General features: G+C 51.6%; 3 protein-coding genes, 1 non-coding gene and 1 pseudogene across 5 annotated transcripts; 4 read left to right on the plus strand and 1 right to left on the minus strand.

The window, feature by feature from the left end:
* The first annotated feature begins 653 nt into the window (after positions 1-653).
* Positions 654-11,140, plus strand: NXF1 (nuclear RNA export factor 1). 2 transcript variants are annotated; one of them, XM_076001804.1, is made up of 21 exons: positions 654-861; positions 2,212-2,395; positions 2,584-2,737; positions 3,540-3,623; positions 3,712-3,816; positions 3,940-4,020; positions 4,124-4,193; positions 4,336-4,424; positions 4,551-4,658; positions 4,841-4,950; positions 6,752-6,788; positions 7,079-7,147; positions 7,225-7,280; positions 7,412-7,519; positions 7,639-7,697; positions 7,807-7,922; positions 8,217-8,259; positions 8,858-8,927; positions 9,448-9,630; positions 10,629-10,689; positions 10,798-11,140. In XM_076001804.1, the coding sequence occupies exons 1-21, from the start codon at positions 834-836 to the stop codon at positions 10,834-10,836; spliced, it is 1,854 nt and encodes a 617-aa protein (XP_075857919.1). In that variant the 5' UTR covers positions 654-833; the 3' UTR covers positions 10,837-11,140. The 2 variants fall into 2 exon arrangements, with proteins under 2 accessions (XP_075857919.1, XP_012633643.1); XM_012778189.3 differs by having other exon boundaries at positions 655-861; positions 8,855-8,927.
* On the plus strand, positions 5,006-6,783 carry LOC142870581 (uncharacterized; annotated as a pseudogene).
* On the plus strand, positions 7,961-8,099 carry LOC142870706 (U4 spliceosomal RNA). Its single transcript, XR_012919055.1, has one exon. It is a non-coding gene; the product is annotated as a U4 spliceosomal RNA (small nuclear RNA).
* Positions 11,141-11,246: 106 nt separating the features above from the next.
* TMEM223 (transmembrane protein 223) lies at positions 11,247-12,373 on the plus strand. Its single transcript, XM_012778197.3, has 2 exons — positions 11,247-11,591; positions 11,928-12,373. Exons 1-2 carry the CDS (start codon positions 11,276-11,278, stop codon positions 12,218-12,220), a joined length of 609 nt encoding a protein of 202 aa, XP_012633651.2. The 5' UTR covers positions 11,247-11,275; the 3' UTR covers positions 12,221-12,373.
* Positions 12,374-12,452: 79 nt separating this feature from the next.
* Positions 12,453-14,813, minus strand: TMEM179B (transmembrane protein 179B). The gene is made up of 5 exons (XM_012778196.3): positions 14,648-14,813; positions 13,503-13,690; positions 13,285-13,419; positions 13,040-13,118; positions 12,453-12,809 (listed from the first exon to the last, which is right to left on the minus strand). The coding sequence occupies exons 1-5, from the start codon at positions 14,741-14,743 to the stop codon at positions 12,648-12,650; spliced, it is 660 nt and encodes a 219-aa protein (XP_012633650.1). The 5' UTR covers positions 14,744-14,813; the 3' UTR covers positions 12,453-12,647.

The following is a 14,813-nucleotide window of genomic DNA, read 5'->3' on the forward strand; positions in this document are numbered from 1 at the left end:
AGGCTGAGGCAGGAGGATTGCTTCAGCCCAGGAATTTGAGGTTGCTGTGAGCTAGGCTAACGCCACGCCACTCAGTGTAGCCTGGGCAACAAAGCGAGACTCTGTCTCAAAAAAAAAAAAACCCAGAAATCTCCAGCCTGGGCCTCCCAAAGTGCTGGGCTTAACAGGTGTGAGCTACCGAGCCTGGCCTATTCAGTTTCTACTGTGTGCTGGTGTGATACTGAGCCAGGCGCTGGAGAAAAAGAGCCATGAATTAAGGTTCCTGTTCCCACTAGTTCAGTTTTGTGATTATTAATTCATTTAACAGCCGAGGAAAGCCGGGCCTAGGTCTTCAGCTGGGAAGGAGCTGAGCCGAGAAACACTGCCCAGATTCCGCTAGGGGTTTGTGAGCGATCACTCCCACTCCAAGGCCAGATCCCCAATTCTTGGAAGCCCTTCCTGCGGGCCCCTACCCCACGCAGTTGCAGTCTTCCGCAGCCTGCGCTTCGCTCCAGCATTAACTCTGCAGCTGCCGAGTTCTCTGCGGAGGGCTGGGGAGGGGCGGGGACTACCCGGCCTCGAGCCCCGCCTTCGCGAGCGCAGGTCTTGGGCGGGGCGTGGAGGGCCGGCCCCCGCCCTCCGCGCGGCTGCCGAAAATGTGCGCACGCGCAGCGGCGGAGCTCCCTCCCCGCGCCGCTCTCCTAGCCTGGGAACGTCAGCTGCGCGCGACGTGCTTCGCGGATAAATGCGGTGGCGCCCGGCGTAGGAGAGCTTCGATCCTGAGCGCCTGGGCGTTCGGACGTTTGGAGGCGTCGCGGCTCGCGCCTGAGCCCGCCCCTGCTCTTCGCTGTGCCATGGCGGACGAGGGGAAGTCGTACAACGGTCAGTGCGGGTCCTCGGGTCGGGAGCGGGCGATCTGGGGCCTGAGTGGGCGGCGCCGGCGTAGGCCGCAGTCCCTGGGCGTGAGGCCGCGAGGGGCCCGGCGTCCGCGGGGAGCTGCGGCGGCGCGGGGCGGGCCGGGGGCGAGGCAGCCCCGGGAGACCGCCCGGACTCGAGGTGGGTACCCGAGTTGTTGACTCAGGTATCCTGGAGGAGGACCTGCGGCTTGGAGCAGATGGCTCGGAGATGGGGTGTCGAGATGCCTTTGAACTTTGTGGGTGGTAACCTGTCAGTTCAGCGTGGCAGGCCTGACTCTTCCCTTAATGAGAGTCAGTGTCCTGCTCGTGGGCTGCCCTGGTGCCCTATTTTTCACCGTGGCCAGTGGGTTTTGACCCCTCCGTCCTGGGCTTTGGCGTACACCCCAGCTGGATGTTCTACTACGAACACTACACTGGGTGTTAGTCCATCGAGGTGGTTAGGAGCTCATGACAGCTGAGGTTTAAATCGTGAGTTAAACTCTCAGGCCAACTCTTACACCCCCTTAACGTGGCTAGTAACAGTATCTATTTCCCAAGTGTGTGTGTGTTAAAACGAGATTATTCCTGTGGAGTGCCTTGAACCATAGTGGCTGGCACTGGAGAAAGTTCTTAGCCTGTGTTAGCTGGGCCTTCTATGCATGCCTCCTTTTTTCCTAGGGCATTTGTTGAAGTTCATTGTTTGCAGAGTACCAGGCATTAGGCAGACCTTTTGTGAATGTTGTGGACCTTCTTTTAAAAGCCATTCCTACACAACAGGAGTCAGAAGGACATATTCCTGGAGAGCATTCCAGGGCCTTGGAGCTGCCACCAAAGCCTGAGTCTAGAAGTGTCTCCTGAGTTAAAAGGCATTTCTAGCCAAGGAAATGAAAAGCTCCTCACAAAGCTTTTAGAGTGGCAGTTTGAGAATAAGGAAATTTTGGGGGGAGGCCCTTAATTGGTCATATTTGTAACTAGCATTAGTACTGTATGGACAAACAGAGTCTGGAGTAGCTGATCTTCAGGTGGCTTTTAGATGGCTCATTTGTGGCCAGTTACACTTTTGGGTCTCTCAGACCTCTACGTTTTACTTCTCTTTGTAGTTCCAGTTTCAGCTTCATTTTTCAAAAACCCTACACAGTTTTCCAATAGGTTTTCCCTGATGCTGCCATTCCGCAGAGAGGTTTCTTTCCTCTGGGCAGGCAGAGGAGTCTGCGTCGAGTTGGCCTTTGTTGTTAGTGTGTATCTCTTCCAGTAGTACAGGGTTCTAGAAACTGCCACACCAAAGTACCCGGGCCAGTGACGTAATTCTAATTTGTGTTCCTGTTTCCAACTCCAGAGCATGATGACCGTGTTAGTTTCCCTCAAAGAAGGAAGAAAGGCCGGGGTCCTTTCCGGTGGAAATATGGTGAGGGGAACCGTCGATCTGGAAGAGGTGGTTCTGGTATTCGGTCTTCCCGCCTTGAGGAAGATGATGGAGATGTAGCAATGAGTGATGCGCAGGATGGTCCCCGAGTACGATAGTAAGTGACCCACTAGATTATATGGCTCTCTTACTGTCCATGTCAATTCCCCACCTGGAAGAGTGAGGAATGCCAGGACCAGCTTAATGGCTGAACAGTCTTAGTTGTAGTCCCACTGACAGTGCAAGAAGGTCTTAGAGAAGACTTTCCTAGAATTTATGGCTGTCTTATTCTCTGCTTCCCCACAGCAACCCCTATACCACCCGACCTAACCGTCGAGGTGATACTTGGCATGATCGAGATCGCATTCATGTTACTGTGCGGAGAGACAGAGCTCCTCCAGAGAGAGGAGGGGCTGGCACCAGCCAGGATGGGACCTCGAAGAACTGGTTCAAGATTACAGTGAGTACTTTGGGAAGGTAGATGGTATGGGGGGAGGGGGGAGTTGGCTCAGTGAAAGTCTTTACATTTTATTCCACAAAAATCAGTCAATCAGGTATCCATCTTTTCTCCTAAGAATCAATATCTTAGAATAGTTTAGAGAAACCTAAGAACAGGTTTATTTATTTATTTATTTATTTTGAGACAGAGTCTCGCTTTGTTGCCCAGGCTACAGTGAGTGCCGTGGCATCAGCTAACTCACAGCAACCTCAAACTCCTGGGCTCAAGCAATCCTTCTGCCTCAGCCTCCCGAGTTGCTGGGACTACAGGCATGCGCCACCATGCCCGGCTAATTTTTTATATATATATATATTAGTTGGCCAATTAATTTCTTTCTATTTATAGTAGAGATGGGGTCTCGCTCTTGCTCAGGCTGGTTTCGAACTCCTGACCTCAAGCAATCCGCCCGCCTCGGCCTCCCAGAGTGCTAGGATTACAGGCGTGAGCCACCGCGCCCGGCCCATCTTGGAATTTTTATTTATGTATTTTTAATTTTTAAAGACAGAGTCTCACTCTATTGCTCAGGTTGGAGTACAGTGGCATGATCATAGTTCACTGTAACCTTGAACTCCTGGCCTGAAGTGATCCTCCCACCTTGGCCTCCTAAAGTGGTGGGATTTTAGGCATGAGCCACTGTGCCCAGCCCTCTCTTTAGAAAATCTTTTAAAGCTTAGCAGAAGGTAAAAAAGGAGTGCTGGATTGTGTCTGCTGTTCAGCCTTAGTTACAAATTGTTCCCTTCTTTTCTTTTTCTCTCATTTCTAGATTCCTTATGGCAGAAAGTATGACAAGTCATGGCTCCTGAGCATGATTCAGAGCAAGTGCAGTGTCCCTTTCACCCCCATTGAGGTAAGACAAGGCCTGAGAGGCAGGCTGGCTGGCTGGGCGGGCAAGGGGCTCTGGGTTCCAAGTGTAATGTTCTTGTTTCCTCTTGCAGTTTCATTATGAGAACACACGGGCCCAGTTCTTTGTTGAGGATGCCAGCACTGCGTCTGCATTGAAGGCTGTCAACTATAAGATTCTGGATCGGGAGAATCGAAGGGTGTGTGTAGAGGGCCTGTTTTGGCTGGGGGTGGGGATTGGTTTCACAGTGCAAGGACTGGGTCTTGTTCCTGGGTCTTAGACATCCCTGGAGTTTATTGTGCCCTTTGTGTCTTCTCTCCAGATATCTATCATCATCAACTCCTCTACCCCACCCCACACGGTACAGAACGAACTGAAGCCAGAACAAGTAGAGCAGCTAAAGGTGAGGCAGACTCAACTAAGGTGTTTCCAAGCCGGTCTTACCACTTCTCACACCCTACCCCACACAACCCCAGCCAACACCGAACTCTTTTTTCCCTCTGTAGCTGATCATGAGCAAACGATACGATGGCTCCCAGCAAGCACTTGACCTCAAGGGCCTCCGTTCAGACCCAGGTATGGTTGATAGCAGTAATTGTCAGATAGGTGGAGAGAGGGAGATCTGTCAGGGACGGAAGGTTTGAGGATGGTTTATTGCTAACACTGGCCTTGGCAAGCACTCTGAGGCTTCCCTTCCCTTCTTTTCTGCTTCCTGAAGATTTGGTGGCCCAGAACATCGATGTTGTCCTGAATCGTAGGAGCTGTATGGCAGCTACCCTGCGAATCATTGAAGAGAACATCCCTGAGGTGAGACCTCTGGCCCTGTAATAGGCACAAGGAAGAGGGGTGGAATAGACAGGATAGCCTGGGAGGCAGATTTGTCTCTGATCTACTCAGTGGTGGTGCTTCCACTAAACCCTTCTCTCCCCACAGCTGTTGTCCTTGAACTTGAGCAACAATAGACTATACAGGCTAGATGATATGTCCAGTATTGTGCAGAAGGCACCCAACCTAAAGATCCTAAACCTCTCTGGAAACGAAGTGAGAATTTGATAGCCCAGCTTTGTTTTTGATGGGGTGGGCAGAGGGTTGGGGGATCTTGCCTGGTGATGGCGAGTGGCAAGAGTGGGAACACAAAGATGCGGGTAGGGATGGAGGGTGTCAAGGTCCAGCTGGCTCTCTTCACCAGTGCCTCTTCCCTGCCATTTTCCTACCCATGCCAGTTGAAGTCTGAGCGGGACCTGGACAAGGTAAAAGGGCTGAAGCTAGAAGAGCTGTGGCTCGACGGAAACCCCCTGTGTGATACCTTCCGAGACCAGTCTACCTACATCAGGTCAGTTGTAGCCTCTGTCTCCCCTCCTGGGGACCTTCACCCCCTGGGAGGCTGAGCTAATGCACCCTGACCAGTGCCAGTCTGCAGGAGATGTGCAGCCCTGAGCTGGAACCACCTGTCTTTTGAGAGGATCACGTGCTCCTCCCTTCGGTCTGTCTGTGTCTGCCAGCCTTGCCCTGAGATCTCCTCTTCTTTCTTTTCACTTGACTCCTTGCTGGTTCTATGGTCTTTCTCTTTCTTTCCTGAACACAGCCCTTTCTGGAATCTCCCTACCCTATTGTTCCAGGAAGGGCATCTCCCCTTTTCGACTCTGATCAAGGGGTGTTTTATATGCCCCATACATGGGGTTGCCTTGTACTTGGGCTGAGAAAGCCCTTCCTACCTGGGGCTTCCTATGAGATGAGCATTCCTTCCTTTGTACTCTGATGGCCCCTCTTGCCTTTATGCCAAGAGGGACCCTTTCTTCATGATCCACTTGCCCAAGGCTGTTGCCTGGGCTTTTCTGCCCATGCTGAGGTTGAGGCCTCCTGGGGTCTGGTGCCATGCAATCTGTCTCTCTTGCTCAGTGCTATGAGCTGGGCCCTCCCTGGAGAAGAAACCTGGGTTCCCCAAGACATGTGACCAGAGCCTGGGCCCCGCCAGCAGGCGAGGGAGTCCTAAGGCAGGTGCTGGGCGTGGAGGCCACGGGGGCATAGGCTGCTAAGGAGACAGAGAACTGACCCTCTCGGGGGCACTGCCCCCGCCTCACTCACACCTCACATCACCCTGTTTGGCCCCAGAGGATGGCTGGTTAGCCAGAGACGGGTAAGATTCCTCAGGGAAGGAACAACCTAAGACAGGCACAGTCGCAGAGGGGCCATCAGGAGAGAACTTGGGGGCCAACAGAGGTGGGGCACAGACCCTCACCCCCCCAACCTTGCAGGGGCCTGAACCCTCACCCCTTCTGAGGGAGGTCTCCTGCCCCCATGGCTGCTTTGCTTCCCACGCCCAGCTCAGACCGGGACCCAGGTAGCAGACAGACCTGGCCAACAGCAACTTCCCACTCATTGCAACAAGGATTTGTTCCCCGTTTTTACCTTGGACCACAGGGGTGGGGCAGCTGAAGGAAAGGGCTGTGTCAGGGTGTCCTCCTCCCTTATTTCCCTCGTTTTTCTAAACGCTTCCTTGCCTTGTAGTTCTCTTCCTTTTCCTTTGCTTCCTCTTTCCTTTACTCTCAACTCCCTTATATCTCCCCCATCTCTCCCTTTTTCTGCCCCCTCCTACCGTTTTCTCTTTCTCTTCTTTTCCTTTCCTCTCTTCTTCTTTTGCTTCTCCTCTTCCTAAGCCCCACCTTGCTCATCTCCCTGCCCCAACATCCTGTGCCATCCCTGTGGTGTGTTCTGGTCTTGGCCAAGGCCAGACCTGGCAGAACAGATGGATACCTGGTGAGGCAGCGGAGCCCCTGGGCTCCCACCCCATTCCCTCCTCCCGGGGCTGTACAGGTGAGTAGGTGGAAGGTAAGGGGGGCAGGGAGGGGAGGAGTTCCTAGGCTTAAAGCCTGGGCTGAGAGTGCTGCTCCTTGCAGCACTTGGGGTCAGGAAGAGAGAAAAGAGACAGTCAGCCTTCAAGGCAGTCCATGTCTGGGTGCCCCGGGTAAGGTGGGGAGTGGGGGCCATTTTTCTCTGAGCACAGGCTGGGGAGGAGTGGAGGGATGAGCAGGATGGGATGGGCTGTCCCTCGGGTGTTAGTATATTTGCTCTAGAGCAGCCCAGGAGGCACGGTGGCTCTGAAGCATCACTCACTCCTGTCCCGTTCTTGACAGCGCCATTCGAGAACGATTTCCCAAGTTATTACGCCTGGTAAGTCCGTGACATTTTCATTCTCTTCTAACAACCATAGCATCTTCCACTCTCCAAGTCTTGCCTAACATATTTTTATGTGACCATTAACTTGGGGACATGGATCCCTTTGAGAATCTGATAAAGGCTATAATCTGTCTTCCCAGAAAAATGCTTGTAGGCAAAAGACACTTTTCACACCTCTTTTACACTTGACTTCTGACCTTTCATTTTTAGATCTTCAGTCTACTTACACATCCAGTCTTTTTTTTCTCTGGTTTACACCATCAGTTTTCACTTCCTTTCCATAGGACGGGCATGAGTTACCCCCACCAATTGCCTTTGATGTTGAAGCCCCCACAATGTTACCACCCTGCAAGGTGAGAAGGGGGACACAGTTAGAACTTGTGTGTCGGAAGGTACTGCTTTCATGGTCCTAATACCTGTTTGATTCCAGGGAAGCTATTTTGGAACAGAGAACCTTAAGAGTCTGGTCCTGCACTTCCTGCAGCAGTAAGTATCCCAGGGCACCTCAGGCTGGGAAGAGGTGGGCTGGTCCAGGCACAGCTCATCTTGGAAGCTACTGGGTGCCTTTATGGCTCCAGACTGCAGAACTAAGACTTTCCCTTTTGTTCTCCCCCCAGGTACTATGCAATTTATGACTCTGGAGACCGGCAGGGGCTCCTGGATGCCTACCATGACGGGGCCTGCTGTTCCCTGAGCATTCCTTTCATACCCCAGAATCCTGCCCGGTGTGTATCACATCCCAGAACCTGCCCAGGACCACAGGGTTTCCCAGCAGATACAGGCCAGCACCTCCTAGCAGCCACACTTCTCTGACCACCACCTCCTTTTCTTCTTATTCCCCCAGAAGCAACTTGGCCGAATACTTCAAGGACAGCAGAAATGTGAAGAAGCTTAAAGACCCTAGTAAGTGTGTGATGTGAGCAAAATACGGTGGGAGAAGGGCATGGGAAGGAATCGGTCATAGCACTCAGGAGTGTGGCAGACCCTACCTTGCTTTCTCCTCTGCCCACAGCCCTGCGGTTCCGGCTGCTGAAGCACACACGTCTCAACGTTGTTGCCTTCCTCAATGAATTACCCAAAACCCAACATGACATCAATTCCTTCGTGGTAGACATAAGCGCCCAGACAGTAAGCACCTATTTCTGCTCTGACAGAAGCCTCGAATCAGCTTTGTGCAGTGGCAGTATCGTAGCCAATGAGGTTTATCAATTAGCAATTATTGCTAATTGGAAAACTTCACAACACCCTGCTGTGACGACTTGTAATAGAGTTGGCATTGGCATTTTTTGATGGTCCCTACAGGGACTGAATAAAAAAAAGAAAAGCCTAGAATTGAGGTACAGGGTCGCATTTAAAATGGAAGGGAGGCTCAGGCTCTGGCTAGTAAACCTACATTGTACCTGATGTCACTTCTCTTTTCAGAGCACACTGCTGTGTTTTTCTGTCAACGGGGTCTTCAAGGAAGGTGAGAATGTCTTGAGTCCTGAGTTTGTGTGGTCCCTCCCCCAGCTAGAATCTTTCTTAGCATGTTTAGCTTCCCAGCTACCTTCTCCTCCCTTTTCCTGAGCACCTTCTTTCATCCTGCCTCCATGCTACCTTGGTTTGGCCTACCCTCTGTCTTGTCTGGGATGTGGGAAAAGCCTGGTGATTAGGAGGACACAGACTTTGAAGTCAGGCAGGCCCAAATTTCTATCTCAGTCTTGGTTCTGTGGGTCTATGGGCAAGTTACACTACCTCTGAGCCTCAGATTCTTTATTTGCAACATCAGATTAGTAATAGCCATCTCATAGTGGTGCTGGAGGAAGTAAATGAAGTGACTTATAAAATGCTTGACCCAGGGCCTGGCACACAAATGCTCTATCAGTGAGTCAGTAGTTGTTAACTATTATCGTCCCTCCTGACCTGACCGTTCACCCAACTCTGCTCCTCTTACAAACATAATCTTCCCTGTCTGACCCACTAGGGTTCTTTTTATCAAAGAAGACCATGATTCAAGAAGCTGTTTGTAAACATAAAACACGAGCAACTCTAAGGGGTCACTTCTGTTGTTCTCATTGCAGTAGATGGAAAGTCTCGGGATTCTCTGCGAGCCTTTACCCGGACATTCATTGCTGTTCCTGCCAGCAATTCAGGGTTAGTGTTCTGCTTACCATGTTGAGTCCCAGGCCATGGCCAGCAGTATGGTAACTGGAGGGTAGAGTTAGTCCTCAGGGCACTTTCACAAAGGCAGTGGGAATTCAGAGGAGGAGGCTCACATAGTAGTTCAGAGCTTGGCTCTGGAGTTGGACTGTCTGGGTTTTCATCCTGGCTCCACCCCTTCTAGCTGCACACAAGTTTCCTCATCTGAAAATTTGTATTACAATATTCACTTCCGAAGTTGGTTGTGAAAATAAAAACAAATAAAAGATAAAAGGGCTAAGAACTGTCCATGGGTTGGGGGAGCATGTATAATTCTAACGTGTTTGGTAGATAATCCTTCTAAACATGGAGTCCATTGGAGGGGGTAAATGATAAAAGGCAATAGCTAAGAGTAGAAAGGGGATTGTGAGTATTGAAAGAATCTGAGTATCAGGTTTCAGTGAGGATAGGAATGACGTTTGGAGGATGAAGTCATCTGTCTGTCCAGCTGTTTAAGGTGCTCTTTGTCCCCAAGGCTATGTATCGTAAACGATGAGCTCTTTGTGCGGAATGCCAGCTCTGAAGAGATCCAAAGAGCCTTCGCCATGCCTGCACCCACGCCTTCTTCCAGCCCAGTGCCCACCCTCTCCCCGGAGCAGCAGGAAATGTTGCAGGCATTCTCTACCCAGTCTGGCATGAACCTTGAGTGGTCCCAGAAGTGAGTGCTGGGCATGTGTAGGACAGGGATGAACTGAGGTGGGGCAGGTAGTGAATAATTGAGTGCTGAAATTTTAAAAGCCAAAACTTTTTTTTGTTGCTTAAAAAAAAGTAGTCTGTAGAAAATTTACCCTATGCATAAATTAGCATAAAAAATTTTAAAGCCAGAATGAAGTTCCTTTTTATTTTTTGAGACAGGGTCTCACTTTGTTGCCCAGGCTAGAGTGAGTGTTGTGGCATCAGCATGGCTCACAGCAACCTCAATCTCTGGGGCTCAGCGATCCTACTGCCTCAGCCTCCCGAGTAGCTGGGACTACAGGCATGTGCCACCATGCCCGGCTAATTTTTTGTATATATATTTTTAGTTGGTCAATTAATTTATTTCTATTTTTGGTAGAGACGGGGTCTCGCTCAGGTTGGTTTCGAACTCCTGACTTTGAGCAATCTGCCCGCCTCGGCCTCCCAAAGTGCTAGGATTACAGGCGTGAGCCATCACGCCCGGCCGTGGGGCTTGCTCTCTTGCTCAGGCTAGAGTACAGTGGAGCAGTCATAGCTAATAGCAACTTCAAATTCCCAAGTAGCTGGGAGCATAGGCATGTGCTGCCACCACACCCAGCCAATTTTGTAGAAAAGGGTGGGGGGTGGGGGTTTCACCATGTTGCTCAGGCTGAGCTAGAACTCCTGGCCTCAAGCAATCCTGCCTGAAATTCCTTTTTATATACTGCCCTGCAACTTAGTTTCTTTGCTATATACTATGAGTGTCTTTCCCTACCAGTATAAAAAAACTGATCTTGACAGCTATTTAATATTCCTTATATTTGACAGACTATTGGTGGACAATTGGACTTTTACTAATTTTTCATTTGTATAAATAGTGCAAGGATGTATGAGAATGTATATAATTGTTGGCAAATCTGGTGAGTGTTTCTATAGAATGGATTTTGAAGTGGCATTTAGTGGATGGTTTTCACGGAGCTACCTGTTGTTCCCCCACTCCAGGTGCCTTCAGGACAACAACTGGGACTATACCAGATCTGCCCGGGTCTTCACTCATCTAAAGGTAAGGTTTGAGAATACAGTGGAAAAGAGACTGGGCTTTCGGTTCCTTCAACAGGGTAGAGTAAGTTTTGGGGATTTCCTGCCTCTACTGACCTTTCATTTTCTCCAGGCCAAGGGCGAGATCCCAGAAGTGGCATTCATGAAGTGATCCACAGTCCTGTCTCAGAAGAAGCCCTCCTGTAAATAGCCCTTGGATATTATTGTCTCGTTATCATCTCTGTCGCCCCTGTCCGGCCTGAGGCCACCCTGTGACTGTGACTGAGGAGGGAGAGCTGCTGGACCCCTCTCCTCACCTGCCTTCTGGAAGACTTCCAGAAGATTGAGCCTCACTGGTGCCAGGAAGCCAAAGCTTACTTTGTAGAACTGACACTAAACTACCCGAAGGACTTAGGTGCTTTGTGTACTTAACCCCAGGATCCCCCTTACTTTTTAAGATAAAGAGTGACCTTGTATTTCGTGTCATGCGTGCTGGATCTTTTCTCCTCGGGCCAGCCAGAGCCGGAGGGCGGGCTCCGCCCAGCGGGTGAGCCTGAGGGGCGGGCAAGCGGCGCAGGAAGTCCCGCCCCGGAAGTGGGCTGGCGCGGGGCATGGCGGCGGTGTGGCTCCGCTGGCCCGCGGGGCTGACGGTCGCGCTGCGGCCCCTGCTCACGCGCCGGTTCTTGTACGACGCGACCCCGCCACAGGACGTGCTGCTGTTCAAGCATGAACGGGGCCGCCGCTTCGCAGTCCTCGGGCTTTTCTGCGCCAGCCAGGGCGTCTTCTGGGCCTCCCTGGCTGTGGCAACGTTGTCCCGGCCCCCGGTCCCTGTGCAGCCTCTGGACGCGGAGGCCCCGGATGGTGGCCCCTTCGACCTGCGCTCCGGGCTCTGGCGCTACGGGCTGGCAGTCGGCTGCGGCGCCATCGGTAAGGCGTGGGATGGCTGGGTGCGACTCTGCCTACTCGAGGAATAAGGGGCTTCCTGTCTCAAACGAGCAGTAGTGGCGGGAGGGCTACCCCCATACTTTGGAGTTCTGAAGGCCTCGAATATCCTGCCCTACCCAGTTCTTGGCTAAGGTCTGCCCCACACTCTGCAGCCTGGATGTCTGTTAAGGTTGTGGAGAGGAGTAACTAAAGATTCTGGGGTGTGAGAAGAGCTCAGTATATGTTAACTGTCAACACAATTTCTTTTATTCAGGGGCACTGGAAGGTGCTTAGCCCTCCAGTGAGAACCCCACACCCCAAACTTTGCTCTTCCTGCAGGAGCCCTGGTAGTTGGTGCCAGTCTTCTCTTCTCCCTTCGTTCTGTGCGCTCAGTGATGCTTCGAGCTGGAGGACAGCAGGTGACCCTCACCACTCATGCCCCTTTTGGCTTGGGGGCCCATTTCACTGTTCCCTTGAACCAGGTATCATGCATGGCCCACCGGGGTGAAGTCCCTGCCATGTTGCCTCTGAAGATCAAAGGCCGGCGCTTCTATTTCCTCCTGGACAAAGCTGGATACTTCCCCAACACCAAACTCTTTGACAATACTGTGGGTGCCTACCGGAGCTTGTGAAGAAACCACCTCAGGTCACTTGCCTCTCCCAGAGGGGGACAGAAACTAAACCTTAGGATGACGTGACAACCTGGCTCATGCAAGGAGGCCCAAGACTCATTAATAACAAATAAAGGAGCAGTCATTCCATGCAAAGGCTGCTGCCTGACAGTACATCTAAATTTCCATCCATGTCTCTTTAGCCTTTCCTCCTTCCTTCCATCTACTTGCTTTAATATCAAGAACTCAGTACCAAGAGGAAGAAAGTAATATAATATTTTGGTACAAAAACAGCTATGGGAAGAGAGGTGTGGGGGGGCCTGTCATCATGTTTCCCTCGTGGAGGGAAAATGGAGGCTCCCAGCATAAACAGGGCAATGTGGGGGCAAGAGGATTGCAGGCACTTGGGCTCGGAGTCTTTGGCTGCAAGAAGCACTCTGGTTACTCTTCAGGAATGGGAAAGGCGTGGCCCAACGAGAGCATCTGTCTCAGAGCTCCACTCAGGGTCCCCCCACTCCAGAGGCCGGTATGGGGTAGCTTCAGACTTCCACTGCATGATCTGGAGCACCAAGACCACACACCACAGTACCAAATTCACCCAAGAAGAGGTCTGTGGGAGACAGGAACAGGAGTGTGAGGAATGGGGTCATCACAGATCCAGTCCTTCCCACCCACACCTTTCTTATCTGTTTGGTGTCAAACTGACAAGCCCCTAAGCTTCTCTCAAGTCTCTTACTGGTAGGCCAAGCCCAGGTGAGGACCTTTACAGTACAAATACTTAAAATGAATATCTATGTATCTCTGTGTCTTCACCCAGTCTTTCATATTCCAGGGCCTCACTTCAGCATTGTGTAGGTTGGAGTAAAACTGCAGAGCTGTTCCAGGGGGTGTCCATGGAATTTTCTGGGCTTCAGAGCAGCTGTGAGGTCAAAAAGACAGTTGTGAGTAAAGGGGGGTATACACACCTGTGCCCAGGTACCCTTTAAGATTAGAGCAACTGGTGGGGATAAAAAGAGAAGTTGCAGGGCCCACTTGGCAGAAGGACGGTAGACAACCCAGCCAGGCTTCCCTCCCTCTGTCATTACCTAATTGTATTGTTCAGGGAGACAATGGAGTTGCAGAAGGAACTGGTGCCAAATCGAAGGATACAGGCAGACACTAAGATCAGGAAGATGGCTATAGCTGAGAAGACCAGTGCAATGCGGAGCCCTATAGGACCTCTGTGAGGAGGAAAGAGCAAGCTTTGTGGCAGAGATGGGACACATCCCACCTTAGCCCTTGACCCTCAGGGTGGAGCGGTCACCTGTGGGAGTCCTCGATGCAGCTGCTGTAGACCCAGAAGAGCAGAAGCAGGAGGCAGTAGAGGGCCAGGAGACCAGAAGCCCCAGCTACAAAGTAGCAGAGGGATGGGGCCGATGGGTGGGATAAGGCCAGGGAGGAGCCATTCAGAGCAGCCACACCATACAGTGGACAGCTGCCCCTGAAGGAACCCTGTGAAGAAAAGCTGCTGAGTCCTAGATTTCAGGTTAGTGCCTCTGGATGCAAGCTCATGGCAAGTGTTGGGGATAACCTAGGCCAGGACCACTCGATAAGTTACTTGTGCATTGTCAATTCCTACTTAGATAAGTCCTGTATTATATGCCAAGAAAGAAGAAAAATAAAAAAAAATAATAAAAAAATTCCTACTTAGGGGACAGGAAGATTGGAGGAGAGAGCCCATTGGGGAAACACAGCTGCAGTGGCCAGAAGGATCAGGAAATAGGCTTTAACAGAAATGTCACAAGATCCGGTCTCCCCTCTGCAGGAATCCTACAGTAAATTCATATCTGTGTAACCTTCAACAACTATCTCTGATGTTAAATCTTCAAAATAGGTATACTAGTGCTTACTTTATGGGGCTTAAATCAACGCGTGTTTATTAACAAGACTGGCTGGCTGGAGTAAACATTCAATGTAAATTACTGGCTTCTGCCTAACGGAAGCGTTTTCTACATCGCTGTTTTGTCATTTAACACGTTGTGTTGCAATCATGTGGTGGCTTAATCAATCATCTCCTCTTCACTATGTATTATTCCTCGGCAAAGCTAAGCACAATGGCTTCTGATTTAACAGATGGAGGCAGGGCCTGGGCCAACTTCTGTTTCAAAACCAGGGTAAGGCTATGCAGCAGGAGCCACCAGGCCCGAATGTCTGGTGCTGTGACATATTCTTGATAACTTGTCCCTCTGGAGAGCGAACGACTTCTTAGTATGACCTAGTCGGGCGGACCAGAGTGCGATTAACGTCACTGCATTTCAGCTGTAGGCTGGCGCCCGCCAGGCCTCACAACTCCTAGCAGCAGCAAGCGGGGCCAAAAAGCAGTAGTGGCTTCTTCAAGTCAGGATCAGCCAGCCCCCCAGCCTACCCGACCCGGCCCGGCCCCAGGCCGGCCCCGCCCCGCAGCCGCACCTGGGTCCGGGTCAGCGCCGCGGCCGCCACGGCCCCGCATAGGAAGGCGGCAGCGAAGAGCACGAGCTCGACGCGCAGCAGCCAGGGCAGCGCCATGGCGCCCCAGCCACCAGGAAGCGCCGCCGCAGGAGCCAACCGCCCAAGCCCCGCCTCATCCGGCGCGACT

The sequence above is a fragment of the Microcebus murinus genome, chromosome 4, assembly GCF_040939455.1.
Source record: "Microcebus murinus isolate Inina chromosome 4, M.murinus_Inina_mat1.0, whole genome shotgun sequence".
Lineage (NCBI taxonomy): Eukaryota > Metazoa > Chordata > Mammalia > Primates > Cheirogaleidae > Microcebus > Microcebus murinus.